Source organism: Mytilus galloprovincialis, chromosome 8, assembly GCF_965363235.1.
Source record: "Mytilus galloprovincialis chromosome 8, xbMytGall1.hap1.1, whole genome shotgun sequence".
In the NCBI taxonomy this organism is placed as follows: Eukaryota; Metazoa; Mollusca; class Bivalvia; order Mytilida; family Mytilidae; genus Mytilus; species Mytilus galloprovincialis.
This window is the reverse complement of record NC_134845.1, coordinates 42,203,857-42,220,843: the sequence shown is the minus strand read 5'-3', so window position 1 is coordinate 42,220,843 and position 16,987 is coordinate 42,203,857. Positions and strand designations below refer to the sequence as shown.

The following is a 16,987-nucleotide window of genomic DNA, read 5'->3' as shown; positions in this document are numbered from 1 at the left end:
CATCCAAAAACATATAGGAGAGTTGAAATCTCACAAACATGTTAAACCCCTTCCAACTTTTTCTCCTGTCTCAAGTCAGGAACCTTGTTAGTCTTGCTTTTTTTTATTAATTTGGTTCAGTTGTATGCTACAGAGTTAAGTATGGCATCAGTTTCATTGAAATCTTGTAACATATTGTTTAGGACCCTGCTGAAGCCCTATTATTTTATTTTTTTTTACTGTTTTGAGTGGCCTTGAGGTATTTTTGGCTCTTTGTTTGGGTTGTTATCTTTTTGACACATTCCAAGGTATCCACCATGCAAGGGCTCTATAGCCAGCCAGTCAAGGACGTGAAAAACTTCTATATATATATACATTCCAGGGTTCCATTCCTTACTCTAAAAGTAAATCATCCTTTATTATAAAACATGGGAAATATATACTTTCTTTCTTTTTTCCAGATTACCATCCAATGCAAGAAGTTTTAGCATCAGAGACAACAGAAGATGTTGAACCTACACAGCAAAGAGTTATATACATTAACTCTCCACAGCCCGTCAAATACTGTAACAACAAAGTCAGGTAGGTTTTACTCTAACAATAAAGTCAGGTAGATTTGACTATAACAATAAAGTCTGGTATGTTTTACTGTAATAATAAAGGCAGGATGATTTTACTGGAGCAATATAAGTCGGTTAGGTTTCTACTGTAACAAAAAAAACCAGATGATTTAACTATAATGCATCTAGACATATTGCTGCTACCAAAACTTTATGGAAGTTTGTAGACTTTGCACATTAAAGTTTAATGTGCAAATTCTACTAATTAAAAATTCTACTGATTAAAAATTTAATCAAAATGTGAGAAAGGGTTTCATGTATAAGGAAAGGGACATGCTATGTACCTATTCTCAAGTTCTGAATCACAACCTTGCTCTGAACAACATAAATACATGAACATGTACATCTATGATGTAGATCTAGATTTATTCAAATATAGAACAACTTCCTTTTTTGTTCTTTTCTTGATGTGCACTTGTAATGTCATTCAAAAGACTGATTTAAAAATACTGCATTCATGAATATTTTGTTTATTTTACCAAGAAAATAAATGTCAATGATAAAGTTCTTCTTTCTTGAACCTCCTTACTAACATGACTAAATACTCTTTGAAAAGATACAAATTTAAACATTTTGAACCCTTGCATATTTTCATAGAAATCACAACAATGACATATTTATGTTATAGCCAAAAAAAATAATATTGAATGATACTGATTTCTGTTTTCATGACCCCTGGTTCTTCAGGCACACCTGAGATTGAAATTTTGTGATACAGAAAATCTTTTTCTAAGACCAATCTCAATGTTATTTTTTTTCTTTTTCAGCACTGCAAAATACAGCTGGATATCATTCCTACCCAAGTTTTTGTTCGAGCAGTTTAGAAGATATGCCAATGTTTTCTTCCTTTTCATATCATTACTACAGGTTTGTATTCATATGAGATTTTTTTGAATAATTTACATATGTAGGACAAACAAATTCACAATCAGAGATTGCAATGCTGGATAAAATAAGCAGTTTTGTATTTGGCTTAGATGAGTGACGAGTAAGGAAGTTACTGGAAGAGATTGTAATTAGTTTAAATTTAGCACTACTATTTGCAAAAAGCTTTGAGGAGAATTTAAAAAAAAACATTGGTTCAATGATCTTCAGCGCTACCGGTACTTCCCCTTGTAGAGGAAGTTTCATTTAAACAAGGAAACTCTGCAAGTGCTTTGTAGCTAATTATATAATATTTCAACTTTTATATGAACTATAGTTTTCAAGTTGTTGTTCATGATTTGCATATCTGTCTTATGTAGTCAGGCTTGGAACTTGGACTTAAACTTATTTATTCTGCTTTTTTAGTTGAAAAACATGCTATTTATAAAATATAAGAAAAAATGGATTTAGTAGTAAAGTGGTAAAATGATCAAGTAGATGAAAATGGATTAATCAGATTACATTTAATTTTAAATCTTTAAATATCTAAATATTATTGACTGTAACCATAATAAATGAATTACCACAAAAGAAATGGAAAAGGCTTAAATTTTTTTTAGCCTTGTGTATTCACCAAGAAAAATATATTATTGATAACATTTCCACAAACTTTTAGCATACTGTTTAATCCTATAACAGTTTCAGGAAATGTTGATGTTTGAGTAACCAGTTATATAAGAAGTAAGTTTTCTTTGTTGCAGCAAATACCCCAAGTATCACCCACAGGAAGATATACCACAGCCTTGCCACTTCTGTTCATACTGTCAGTGTCAGCCATTAAAGAAATCATAGAAGATTATGTAAGTCAATGTTAAATACTGAAAACAATATCACTACAAGATCTGTTCCATTACTCTAGTGTTGATCCAATTTCCTCTTCTGAGTTCTCATGGCATGATGTAACATTTTGCTGAATTTTTTTTATTGCAAAAGTACAAAAGTTTTGACTTTTTTCTTTGAACATATTTTGGTAGATCTTTTTAAATAGGACACTGTTTCATTATATTTACATAGATTCCATTGATGCAAATAACACTGTCATCTAAGATAATAACTATCGAAATGAGGCCACAGTAGTAAACTAAATAAAAGTGTTAAGAGTGTGTTGTCCCAAATAGCATAACATGGTCTTGTATCAAATAAGCACATGTGGTATGATTTTCAATAACACATATATCCACTAGAGACCACAGGACATGGATTTAAGAAACTTAGATCACTGTATGACCTTTAACAATGAGCAAAACCCATACTGTATAGTAAGCTATAAAAGATCCCAACATGTTGAATTATTGCTTTCAACCAATGAAATTGCTAGATTTTTGTCAGAAACTGCACAATGTTTGCTGTATTTAAAGTATTATTGAAAGAAATGCCTAATTTCCTGCTTTATTTAAAATTTTGAAATTTTTTTTGAATAATTATCATATTTATTTGTTTAACTTAAAATTTGTCTACGTGTGAAGAAAAAGTAAGAATTGTTGTTTATTTTATAGAAAAGACACAGACAAGATGATGCTGTAAACAACAGGGAGGTCTTTGGTAGGTACAATATAAACTTGAGGCCTTCTGCAATCACTTTAAATGTAAATTTTTCAACTAATTTACTCCTCACATTTTTCTCGTAAACTACGTAAAAAGTGACTCCATGTTTGGTCAGCAGCTTGACAGTGAAAAGATGTAAAATATGAGCACTTTTAAGATCTGGAAGTCACCTACTTCTTTTTTCTGATATTTTGTATAATATGTATGCTTAGCATGACAAACTTTGCATTCAGTTGTTTGACAGAATCTTAGATTTCCAATTGATATTTTCTCATCTGCAATCATACCAGATCTCTTTAATTTTTATATGAAAATATTAAAACTGTATTGACCAAATCAAACATTTTAAATTATTATTTCAAGCGTTGAGAGAGGGACGTTGGATTTTGTTGAAATGGACCCAGTTAATGGTTGGAGATCTGGTAAAGGTGACCAGCGGTCAATTCTTTCCAGCTGACCTTATTATACTCTCATCAAGGTAAATCTATCGTAAAATAAAGAAGAATCAATGTTAAACTGAGCTAAACAATATTGTTAAAACACTCAAGTGGACATAACTCTTGTCAGAGCTCAAAGAAGTATTTTATTATGTAATGGTTTATGCAAACCTTTTTATATGAAATGGTATCATCTGTTACAAAATTGGAGCTCATTTGTTATACTTTGAAAGAGAAAAAAAAAGCATAATACATGTACCTTGAATTAATTTAATTATAATAGGATAGGAAAATGGGAAACTATTGACATATTCAACAAAAAAGTAACTACAAATGACATGAAATGAACGATGAAAACAAAAAATATTTAAATCAATGTGTGAAGTTTAATTTCTTATTTTGCTAGAAAAATGTAAAATACAAATTTAAATCTGTATAATTTCTAGATATTCTGGTTGTTATAAAGAGTAAATGTATAAATAGATTAACAAATTATGTTCTTTTCTTACAGTGAGCCTCAAGCTATGTGTTACATAGAGACAGCTAACTTGGATGGAGAAACTAATCTTAAACTTAGACAGGTATAACATTAAAAAATGATAGCATTGAAATAAATATATAAGGTATCAACAACCGTTGACTTATTTATTTTTGTTGGTACTAATTTTCATGTATTGAGCAAAAGCTTGCATTTTCGTGGATATTTAATTTCGTTGTTTTGACAAAGTTTGCATACATTCTTTCAGAAGAATTGTAATTCCCTGACCAGTTCAATTTGTTGTTCCCCTGTACCCAAAAAATCCACAAAAATTGGTATCCAACAAATATTAAAGAATCCACAGTATCAATAATACATATTTATTTTACAAACACTTATGAAAAACTCTCTGGGGATTTGAGAATAAAAGATAAAAGGCAGAAGTCATTGGTATTGATTCTCAATTTTATTGAGTTTATACCAGATATAACATGTAGAAATTAATCAGATTCAGGAATGAATTACATGCAGAATAATTAAAATCTCTAAAAAAAAAAAATATGATTTGTAATTCAAAAAAAGATTATATATTTTGTGTCTATACCTATCGTATCCACTATTAAACTAAAATGATGAATATATCATTGTTTGATACTTTTTTCTTCAGGGGTTACCACAGACAGCTAAACTACTGACCCATGATGACTTACTGGATTTGTCAGGAACAGTAGAATGTGAGCTGCCTAACAGACATTTATATGATTTTGTGGGAAACATTAGACCTTCTGGGAGATTGTAAGTTGTTATGAATAGTATCAGTTATTTATCTTCTTCAAAAATTTTCAATGTGTTGAATAAACTTAAAAACTTTTCGTCACTCATTTCTCTAATTACTGAACAGAAGGACTTCATATTTGGTTAGCAGCTCCATGTTGTTGAGTTGTAATGTATGGACACTTTTTGATCTGTCTGACACATATTTCCTGTTTTCCAAACCTTTGAATTACGAGTGAGTATATGCTACACACCACAATGGGCATAATAAAGTTACATGTGTCTTTTGATTTTATGCCATATTAACATTATCATATTTCTTTTGACAGAGCAATACCAGTAGGACCAGACCAGCTATTGTTAAGAGGAGCTATGTTGAGGAACACTAAATGGATATTTGGTAAGTATAAAAACTCAAAACAGATATGGAGGAAATATTGCATATATTTTATTACATATCATTGCTGAAGACTAATTTATGATTTTCATACTTTAATAAATAAGGATTTGTTCTGGAATAAGCTACATAGACATTGAACAATTGATAAATCGTCAACAACATGAAAATATACTGGAATAAATATTTAAGAATTTAATGGGCAACATAACAGGGTATATGTTTTTGAATGGTTTTTGACTCCAAATAACCGAACATTAGGAAATAAAGATAAGGATCCAACCACAATAGGAAAAAGGAAAAACAGTTAATAAATAAAACGTTGAAAAGCAACAAAAGGAAAAGATTTTCCCACTTGAAGGTCTTTAATAGCAATACTAAAGTCTTAAAACAATCAATGAACACATACTATGAAACTTATTAATTATATAAGCTGCAAGTATATTTTTTCCTTTTTTTTCCAGGTGTGGTAATCTACACAGGACATGAAAGTAAATTGATGTTAAATTCTACATCAGCTCCATTAAAAAGATCTAATGTAGAACGTGTCACCAATACTCAAATCATCATACTATTTATCATTCTGATAGCGTTAGCCATGATTAGTACTATAGCTAATCAGATCTGGACAAACTGGCATCTTCACAAAGATTGGTACATGTTTTATGATGGTATGTATATAATGGTGAAGGGAAATAACTCTGTATACTTATCATTTAAGTTTTACAAAGATTGGTTCATGTTTTATGCTGGCATGTATATATTGTTGAAAGGAAATAACTAAAATAATCATTGAAGATTCACATAGATAGGTAACATGCTTTATGATGGTATGTATATATTGTTCAAGGGAAATAACTCTGTAAGGTTATTATTTATGATCACCCTTTCAGTATTGTAAATTTGAAAAAGGCAACTATACAGATTGTTTTAACATGTTTAATGGTAATTGATGTAATAAAGAAGAGCATGTATTGCATTTTCCCTTCCTCTATATTTAGTTGATATCCATTCTTGTCTAATTTATTCTTAACTTGATGGTAACAATGTACCAAATAAAATTACATGGGCACAGCCATTTTATGAAGGGAACATGACATAGAGATAAAAATAGATGGTTCTCTGTGATTGGTTGTTATATCTTTTATATATTTTTTTTCTGGAAAGCATTATGAATGAAGTTTCATGCAAGCACAAATTTGTCCTTAAATGTATAGTATGAAGGGCCGGAAATATTTTTTTTATGTTGCTCAAAATTAGGGAAATTTTTCTGCGAAATCGTCAGGTATCGTGAAAAACCCCAAAATTCACCAAGAAAAGCCATGGGACCATATTAATTTGAGTGTGGTAAAATCGCAAATAGATATCGAGCTTCAATTTGACAACAGCAGTTTTTCCATAATTAGTTTATTAAAAGCGCCTTTTAAGGAGATAATTGCTAAAAATAGCATTGCCGGCAATGGGGCCACCATGTAGTACTTTATATCCTATAGTGATTGTAATTATGTTTTAAAGGGAGATAACTATATAAGTATGCTTAAAAGGGAGATAACAATAGAAGTTTTGAAAAATTAGTTCACAATCAATTTATTCTTATACTCTTTTTCAGCTCTTCCACCAAGCAATTTTGGATACAACTTTTTGACCTTCATAATTCTGTATAACAACCTTATACCTATCAGCTTACAGGTTACATTAGAAGTTGTCAAATTTATACAGGCAATATTTATAAACTGGGTAAGTCTACAATCTTATATGTATTAGTTAAAGAATTACATTAGAAGTTGTAAAGTAAAAGTCTGCAACATTTCATCTTTAGCTAGCTCTCATATTTTTTTTATTCATAAAAAAACCTTGAATTGAATTAATGGAGTCCAGGGTCGTGTTTAATATCTTAGTGGCTACGTAGCTGCTATCAATATCTAGCAACTAGGCTAGCTTCCCGTTCAATAGTCATAAATCTACGTATGTAGCCGCTACGATATTGAACGCAACCCAGTTATTTCTCCTATTTCTTTCTAATCAGTCGTATTGTAATAGAAGTGCAGATGTTATTCCTTATGTTTGACTGTCAAATTTCAATATTTTTTAATACTTATGGTCCCCTTCATGGTTTCCAGTTTAGAATTCTTGAAGGTTCATGACTCACATTTTAAAAGAGAGCAATACTATTTGAGTCTGCAATCTAGGTGACCGACATTGCAAATGATTTGAGATGCCAACTTTGTTTTTGTTGTTGTTATTCTTAGAGATTTAACTTCAGCATATTATAAACAGTTATACAAGTTAAATGTTGAGATAGTTTCTTTGTTCAGAAACCTATATCTGTAATTTAATCTCATGATGATCATTTTAAGAAAGAAAAACAATTTTTATGTCTTGGAACCCTAGAGTTTGCTGTAAGACAATGAAAACATACTAATATATGTTCTTATAACAGATTCATTTCTTATGACAAAAAATTAATATTTGAATGTATTTACAAAGTTTTGCAAAAACTCACAGTATAATTTACTTTATTCTGTTATTAATAAGAATGATATTATTGGACAAAGTATATTATTATTTGTAAAAATGTTGTTTTATAGGATTTGGATATGTATTATGCAGAAACAGATACCCCTGCAATGGCTAGGACATCAAATCTAAACGAGGAGTTGGGACAGGTAAAGTAGTGCTAAAAAATATGCATACATAAATGTTTTGTTAGAATCCCATAGTTTCCAGTATACAAATCAATGCAAAATTATTGTTTCAGTTACATAAATTTGTTAAATTATACATGAAAAGCAATGATTACCAATAAACAAAATAGTTAATTTAATTTTTAACAGATTTTTATTTTTTTAAATCTACTTCAGTTCTACATACAGATGCTATACTAATTGGAAAAATTAAATTATGTCTGGCTTCACATGTATGAAGCATTAAATAAAGTTATTCAATGTTAATATGTCACTTGTAACACTTATCAGATATTGTACTAAACAAAACAGAATGTACATATAGGTAATAAGTAGAAGAAAACAAATATTGAAAAGAAATATTGTTACAAACATTGTACTACCTCTATCTAGCAATCACTTCTCCTTGAAAGTCTCACCATTTCTCTCTGTCAGTATCAGAAAGGGAGGCACTTCTCCTGATGATTCTGAAGTATTATGAGCCCTGATTACTGTTTTAACCTGCCATATTCTGTAATTCAAGTAATTTTATATATATTTTAAAAAGACAAGAATACTGACAAAAAATATTTTATGAAAACTTTATGTTTTAGGTGAAGTATATATTCTCTGACAAGACAGGAACACTGACCAGAAATGTAATGGAATTCAGAAAGTGTACTATAGCAGGTATCTGTTATGGGTAGGTATTGTTTTTGTTATATCTAATCAACTAAAGCCCTCCTGCCTGCCCTAAACAAACATATAAGCATTAGGAGTTATATGATAAAAAATGGCAGAGGAAAATAGCCATATTCAGCTATAGCTAAGATCCACATTGACTGAAGGAGTTAGAACTTCAGTTTCTCAGTAATTTTTTAATTTATCAATGGGGATTTTTTTAGAGAAAAATATCATAAATCATGTCAGTGCTGAGGTCCACCATCAAAAACTTCATAAAATAACAATTCATGAAACATTATTTAAAAAACTTAATAAGACTGAGTCATCAAGTTTACTTTTAAACGCCACACCTTTGTATATGATTAGATTGGACAAGAAAAGGTTATAGTCAAAACAGACAAAAATTGATAATATTTGTTTTTTTGTAGAAATGATGATGAAAGTTGTGATAAATTTAATGATCAATTGCTATTAGAAAATCTACAGAAGAATCATGTGACAGCTCCAATGATCAGAGAATTCCTAACGTTGTTGTCTGTATGTCATACTGTTGTTCCAGAGACTGTCCATGAAGATGGTCAAACTACTCTTGTATATCAAGCTTCATCTCCAGGTTAGTGTAACATTGTTGTCTGTATGTCATACTGTTGTTCCAGAGACTGTCCATGAGGATGGTCAAACTACTCTTGTATATCAAGCTTCATCTCCAGGTTAGTGTAACATTGTTGTCTGTATGTCATACTGTTGTTCCAGAGACTGTCCATGAAGATGGTCAAACTTCTCTTGTATATCAAGCTTCTTCTCCAGGTTTGTGGGACTATTTTTGTTGTATTCATATTTTTTTTCAAAAGCTGTGATTTGTCAATTCATTTCACATGCTTGTGGTAAACGTGTGTTATATGGCTATTGGTAAAGATTGATACTAAAATGTCATATTTACATGATTAATTTTAGAAATAGACTATAAAATCTGGTAGAATTATATCAGTGGTTGGTTAGGAATTCAGCAAATCAAATTCAAGCTTTCATTAATTTTTTGTAAGCCTTGTTAAAAAATCTTAACAAAGTTGAGGCAGATGATTTGATAAAATAATGTTTAGTTCATTTCCACTTGCATGACTTTTATCACTAAAAAGAAATTGTTAAAGTGTGTTTTTTAATTCCCATTGCTTTTTCCAACTGTACTTACCAAAACTTATGTTTACAAATTATGACTATCTTTTAAACTTAAAAAAATTAATAATTGATTGATTGATTTTATTGTTTATACAGTGGAACTTGCTTAATCCGACACACTGGGGGACCAGAAAAAAATGTCAGATAAAGCAGGGAGTCGAAATACTCAGGTTTTTCTGCAAGGATAGGCCTATTTTGGGACCATGAAAATGTGTCGGTTAAAGCAGGATGTTGGATTACTCAGGTGTTGGATTATGCAGGTTACACTGTAAATGTATTATATACATACTTTTCTTTTCAGATGAGGCTGCCTTAGTTCAGGGTGCTAAGATGTTAGGTTACATGTTTTCTGGTAGAACTCCACAAGGTGTTACTATAAAAGTTGTAAGTAGTAATATAAAAACACTGTTTTATATGTGATTGATTATTGTTTGTTTAATGCCTAGTGGCATTTTATTTATATCCCCATTTGAAAAAAGAGGGGTAGGGTATACTGTTTTACCTCTGTCTGTCCGTCCGTCCATCAGTCCATCCATCCCTCCATCCTTCCTGTTTAGCAAAATATGTTGATGGCGGTACCATCAGTGAGCAGTAGCTCGCAGTTTCACTTGTATTTATTTGGGAAGAAATATGGTAACAGTACTTCATATTCGTGTTCTAATCTATAGAGGATGATACTGTAAATTGAGATAGAATTGTACAGCTTTTATTATGAATGTGAATAGTGAAAAAAGTGATAAAATAGGCATCAGATTTATAATTAACTGGCATTTTGAATTAACTTTTCTCTTTTATTGCAGCATTTCCAAATATGAAATTGAATCTTTTACTTTATGCAGGTCATTTTAATTTCTTAGCCCTCTTAAGTATTGTTTGATAGCTATGCTGAATTTGAATTAATTTTTGATACCTTTGAGCCATGTTACAGATGTTTATAATATTCTTATGCCATTATATATTTTTATAGGAAGATAGAGAAGAAAGCTATGACATATTAAATGTTTTAGAATTTACAAGGTATTTATTATAGAAAAGCCAACAGAATGTCTCAATAGATAGTTCATTGAATTAAAGTTTGGTTTACATTTGTTATGGGTTCTATGCATTCTGAATTCTTTTATAACTGTTTGAATATTAAAAGCAAACGTCAAATATCATTAGGTTCTTAGAAAACTTACACTTTAAAAATTCATTCCACTATACCAATTTCAACATTTTTTGACATATTTTAATGACAAATATACTCTTAAAACAAAGAAGATAATTTTGACAGCTCGAAAGAAAATGATAAAGTATGCATAGTTTATGCCGTAAGTCTGCTACGAAAAGTTATTTATTGTGTATGCATTGAAACTAAAAACAGGTACATATAAAAAAGAAGATGTGGTATGATTGCCAATGAGACAACTCTCCACAAGAGACCAAAAGGACACAGAAATTAACAACTATAGGTCACTGTATGGCCTTCAACAATGAGCAAAGCCCATACCACATAGTCAGCTATAAAAGGCCCCGAAATGACAATGTCAAACAATTCAAATGAGAAAACTACATGACCAGATTTATTATTTTTTGCAGTACAAGAAAAAGAATGTCTGTGGTCGTGAGAACACCAGATAATAAAATAAAACTGTACTGTAAAGGAGCTGTAAGTATCCAGTCTCAAGTACTGTCGATTCATTTATTTTCATGGGTACCAATTTTCGTATTGCAGGAAACTTGTATTTTCATGGATATTTGATTTCATGATTTTGCCAAAGTCAACAGATAAACTATATAAAATTTGTTATTCGTTGAACATTTAATTTCCTGGTTCATCTGTAACAAAGAATTCCACGAAAATTGGTATCCCATGAATAATAATGAATCTACAGTATATAATATATAAGCTGTGTCCAATAGAAATCAACCTTAAACAAGTAAATGTATGCATGTACATAAATAAGATTTGCAATGATTTTAGAACATATAAATACGAAAGGAAAGATTAAAGTTTGTCCTAATTTGCCTACAAAATAATGAGATTAAAACAAATATGTATCTCAGCAACAAATGACAACCACTGAATTACAGGCTCCTGACTTTGGACTGGCACATACATACAGAATGTGATGGGGGGTTAACATGTTAGCAGGATCCCAACCCTCTCCTGAAAAAGGTTCGTTATTCACCATGTTTCGTGAAAACTGTTAAAAGATCAAAGTGCAAGAAATTTTTAATTCTTTGTTCATCGTGAAATGGCAATTTTATTTCGCCTTCGATCGTGCAGACACCCCCCCCCCCCCTTTACGCCCCTCTTGAAAGTATTTTCTCATGTCAGTAGAATTATATTTCAGGATACAGTAATATATGAAAGACTAGATGATAAACAAGCACACCATGAGGTGACTTTACAGCATTTAAAAGAATTTGCTACTTTAGGTAAGAACCATTGTATATTTTAAGTTTAGCTTAGTAATAAATGTTTTTAGGAGTTGTATAATTTACTTGACACTTAAGGTGAAACACAAATTTTAATGTACAACTGAGTACAAATTTAAATATCCATGAAAAGACACAAATTTATGATATTGATGAAAAGACTCAAATTGCGATATCGTTAAAAACACAAAAATTATCCTTAATCCCTGAAAATTGGTACCTAAGTAAAGATATGAATCCACAGTATATATTTTATATAAGAATAATTTAATATTACAGGTTTAAGAACATTATGTATAGCTACTGCTGATGTATCAGAAGAGTTTTATGAAGATTGGAAACACACTTATTATAAAGCCAGTACTTCTATCCAGAACAGGGATAAAAAGTTAGAAGAGGCAGCAGAACTTATAGAGAGGGTCAGTATATCAACAGGTTACTTAAAAACATCTTGAGAAAATGAAAATTCTTCAAATATACATGAGGGTGGTAAAGGGTTATTTTTGTGCAACATGTTTTGCCATTTTTATTTCACATGCAGCTGTGAAAAAGGTTCATATTCACCCCCGTTTCGTGAAATCAGTATAAAGATCAGTGTGCAAGAAATTTTTAACTGTTCGTTCATCATGAAATGGCAATTTTATTATGCCTTCTTCCGTGCAAATACCCCCTTTACACCCCTCATACATTTCCCATTTAATAAGTGTTAAACTTTGACAAAGTATAACTAACAAATGGCAAATCATGGAAAATAAAAAAAATAAAAAAATCTTTTCTCTATGATTTCAATTATTTAACACAATATCCATGATTCTACGTTTGTCATGATCGGTAAACTTCAGCACAGCCAATAATTTTGTTCAACAACCACAGTACATAATATTGTTTAAATAAATGTAAAAATTTGCACAGAGGATTTAGTTTACTATATAAGCATACATTGGTTGCAACAATTTCATTAACATTTTAATCCTCAGAAACTTGTTGCGTATGACTAAGTTTTTAATACATTTTGTACTTACAGATGACAGTGAAATATTTATATGACACTATATCATGACTTAGTTATTACTTACGACTTATTGTTTTACTCTTTTTTATCCTACTGTGGATTCATTAATAATCGTTGGATACCAGTTTTCGTGGGTTTAGGTGAACCATGAAATTAAATGTTCAACGAATGACAAGTTTTCTAAAGGCTTGTATGAAGACTTTGGTAAAACCACAAAATTCAATATTCACTAACATGCAAGATTTCCTTCATCCACAAAAATTGGTTTCCACAAAAATAAATGAATCCACAGTATTTGAATTGTCCACAAATAATTCATGAACCAATAAATACATGTGTGTGTCAAATTATGGCATTGGTTTTCCTTTCAGAATCTCCAATTACTTGGTGCTACAGCAATTGAAGACAAACTTCAGGAGGTAAATACCTATAGTGGAACCTTTATAAACCGAAACCTTCTTAATTTTTGTCTAAATTCTATAGTGGAACCTTTATAAACCGAAACCTTCTTAAACTGGAATGCTGTCCAAATTGAAATCTGTATTCTTCTATCAAAATTTTCCTGAATAATTTGACCGTTTTGAATCTAATCTATATCTTATTGAATCAAGATCTTCTGACAAAAAGGTATTCAGTTTCCATATTTTAAAAGTACAATCAGACAATGAGACCAAAACTGATTTAAAAACATTAAACCAGCTTCCACAAAATGATTTTTATACGACCGCAAAATTTGAAAAATTTTTCGTCGTATATTGCTATCACGTTGGCGTCGTCGTCGTCGTCGTCGTCGTCGTCGTCCGAATACTTTTAGTTTTCGCACTCTAACTTTAGTAAAAGTGAATGGAAATCTATGAAATTTTAACACAAGGTTTATGACCACAAAAGGAAGGTTGGTATTGATTTTGGGAGTTTTGGTCCCAACATTTTAGGAATTCGGGGCCAAAAAGGGCCCAAATAAGCATTTTCTTGGTTTTCGCACTATAACTTTAGTTTAAGTTAATAGAAATCTATGAAATTTTGACACAAGGTTTATGACCACAAAAGAACGGTTGGGATTGATTTTGGGAGTTTTGGTTTCAACAGTTTAGGAATTAGGGGCCAAAAAAGGGCCCAAATAAGCATTATTCTTGGTTTTCGCACAATAACTTTAGTTTAAGTAAATAGAAATCAATGAAATTTAAATACAATGTTAATGACTACAAAAGAAAGGTTGGTATTGATTTTGGGAGTTTAGGTCCCAACAGTTTAGGAATTAGGGGCCAAAAAGGGACCCAAATAAGCATTTTTCTTGGTTTTCGCACCATAACGTTAGTATAAGTAAATAGAAATCTATGAAATTTAAACACAAGGTTTATGACCATAAAAGGAAGGTTGGTATTGATTTTGGGAGTTTTGGTCCCAACAGAATAAGGGGCCCAAAGGGTCCAAAATTAAACTTTGTTTGATTTCATCAAAATTGAATAATTGGGGTTCTTTGATATGCCGAATCTAACTGTCATGACTGTGTATGTAGATTCTTAACTTTTGGTCCCGTTTTCAAATTGGTCTACATTAAGGTCCAAAGGGTCCAAAATTAAACTTAGTTTGATTTTGACAAAAAATGAATCAGTTAGGTTCTTTGATATGCTGAATCTAAAAATGTACTTAGATTCTTGATTATTGGCCCAGTTTTCAAGTTGGTCCAAATCGGGGTCCAAAATTAAACTTTGTTTGATTTCATCAAAAATTGAATAAATGGGGTTCTTTGATATACCAAATCTAACTGTGTATGTAGATTCTTCATTTTTGGTCCTGTTTTCAAATTGGTCTACACTAAAGTCCAAAGGGTCCAAAATTAAACTTAGTCTGATTTTAACAAAAATTGAAATCTTGGGGTTCTTTGATATGCTGAATCCAAAAATGTACTTAGATTTTTTATTATGGGCCCAGTTTTCAAGTTGGTCCAAATCAGGATCTAAAATTATTATATTAAGTATTGTGCAATAGCAAGTCTTTTCAATTGCACAGTATTGCGCAATGGCAAGAAATATCTAATTGCACAATACTGTGAAATAGCAAATTTTTTTTTAATTAGAGTTATCTTTCTTTGTCCAGAATAGTAAGCAAGAAATATCTAATTGCAATATATTGTGCAATAGCAAGATTTTTTTTTAATTGGAGTTATCTTTCTTTGTCCAGAATCAACTTAAATCTTTGTTATATACAATATACAATGTATATTCACTTTTTACTACCAACTGATAAATTAAAATAATCTTTACCATTCAGTGATAACAAGCAGTTTTTTTACATCTTAATATTTTATGATGTATTTAAATGAGTAGTTATTGTTGCAAACTCCATTAGAAATTTTAATTGAGATTAGTTTTGGAATAAGGGAAAGGGGGATGTGATTAAAAAAATTGGGTTCAATTTTTCTCATTTGAAATTTCATAAATAAAAAAGAAAATTTCTTCAAACATTTTTTTGAGAGGATTAATATTCAACAGCATAGTGAATTGCTCTAAGAGAAAACAAAAATTTTAAGTTCATTAGAACACATTCATTCTGTGTCAGAAACCTATGCTGTGTCAACTATTTAATCACAATCCAAATTTAGAGCTGAATCCAGCTTGAATGTTGTGTCCATACTTGCCCCAACCGTTCAGGGTTCAACCTCTGCGGTCGTATAAAGCTACGCCCTGCGGAGCATCTGGTTATTCTGTTGTTTTAAATTTGTCCTTGTTAACCAAATTTTGCTGTCAACCTTTTTTTTCTTTCTTTTTCATATTCAAGGGTGTACCAGACGCTATTGCCAACTTAGCCAAAGCTGACATTAAAATCTGGGTATTAACTGGTGATAAACAGGAAACAGCTATAAATATAGGTAAGTGTGGGAAAGTTATTTTTCTAAATTATTTATTTTTTCCTTGTCTTTAACCTTTAATGCAAATAAAATATATTAATCAATGAATATATAAAGTTATCAATACCTTTCCATGGGCACTTTAAAATTCGAGGAATTTATTTTAGTGATTTTGTTCTATAATGTATGGTCCTGTCAAATTGTGAAGCTGAAGAACAACTTTACAAGATATTGTTATTTCCTAGTATTTCATATGGACGGTTGTCTTGTTAACAGTCACCACATTTGCCTGTTCAGTCGAATGCAGTCATTTATACATAGGCAAAAGATAAAAGATTATACTTAAATGAAATGTTCTGCTTTAAAATTGGTGTCACAAAAAGACTTGCATGGATTGGTTATTGTTCAAACAAAGGCACACGGTTTTAAGCATACCATATATAATCAAAATAATTTGGTCATGTGCCCTGAAGTCACTATCAATTGTTAATTAAAGAAACAGAGCTAATCAAAAATTCCTAAAACTTTTATTCCTCTAAAAGCATCTTATTTATTATCTTTTGGAAACTATGGTAAAAGCATTTGTAATGTAGAATTATTGATCTTTCAGGATATTCCTGCAAGCTTTTAACAGAAGATATGCCACTCATTGTTATCAATGAACACAGCTTAGATGTAAGTATGACTAAAAACAGATAAATAAACCCAAAGAATAAACTTAAAAAATATTATGGGTTTCTACCTTACACGACCTTTAAATGACATTGTTTGAGAAATAAATAGTACCGTAAAGCGGGTTATTTTCATGGGTGTAAAATTTCACGATTTTCATTGAATAAGGTATACGATATATTTTGACGGTTTTTATTTTGGCTGATTCAAAACTTTTATTAATACATTTGCATGGGCATTTTTAAATTGGCAGAATTTATTTTAGAGATTTTGTTCTATCCACGAAAAATAACCGAAAATTTACACCCCAAGAAAATAAACTACTATACTGTATCTATGTAAGGTACCATGCATGTT

General features: G+C 30.6%; 1 protein-coding gene across 8 annotated transcripts in view; it reads left to right on the top strand.

Moving 5' to 3' along the window:
• Positions 1-16,987, top strand: part of LOC143041968 (putative phospholipid-transporting ATPase IA) — a 58,552-nt gene that overhangs the window by 14,258 nt on the left and 27,307 nt on the right. For all 8 annotated transcript variants that reach the window (XM_076214151.1, XM_076214156.1, XM_076214158.1 and 5 more), the window contains exons 2-22: positions 441-561; positions 1,367-1,466; positions 2,225-2,323; positions 3,020-3,065; positions 3,432-3,546; positions 4,017-4,086; positions 4,651-4,778; positions 5,087-5,157; positions 5,619-5,825; positions 6,764-6,891; positions 7,743-7,820; positions 8,432-8,520; positions 8,930-9,114; positions 9,979-10,061; positions 10,645-10,694; positions 11,256-11,325; positions 12,014-12,098; positions 12,378-12,517; positions 13,482-13,529; positions 15,889-15,979; positions 16,569-16,633. In XM_076214151.1, coding sequence (XP_076070266.1) covers positions 441-561; positions 1,367-1,466; positions 2,225-2,323; positions 3,020-3,065; positions 3,432-3,546; positions 4,017-4,086; positions 4,651-4,778; positions 5,087-5,157; positions 5,619-5,825; positions 6,764-6,891; positions 7,743-7,820; positions 8,432-8,520; positions 8,930-9,114; positions 9,979-10,061; positions 10,645-10,694; positions 11,256-11,325; positions 12,014-12,098; positions 12,378-12,517; positions 13,482-13,529; positions 15,889-15,979; positions 16,569-16,633 — 2,069 coding nt within the window. The remainder of the gene's footprint in view (positions 1-440; positions 562-1,366; positions 1,467-2,224; positions 2,324-3,019; positions 3,066-3,431; positions 3,547-4,016; positions 4,087-4,650; positions 4,779-5,086; positions 5,158-5,618; positions 5,826-6,763; positions 6,892-7,742; positions 7,821-8,431; positions 8,521-8,929; positions 9,115-9,978; positions 10,062-10,644; positions 10,695-11,255; positions 11,326-12,013; positions 12,099-12,377; positions 12,518-13,481; positions 13,530-15,888; positions 15,980-16,568; positions 16,634-16,987) is intronic.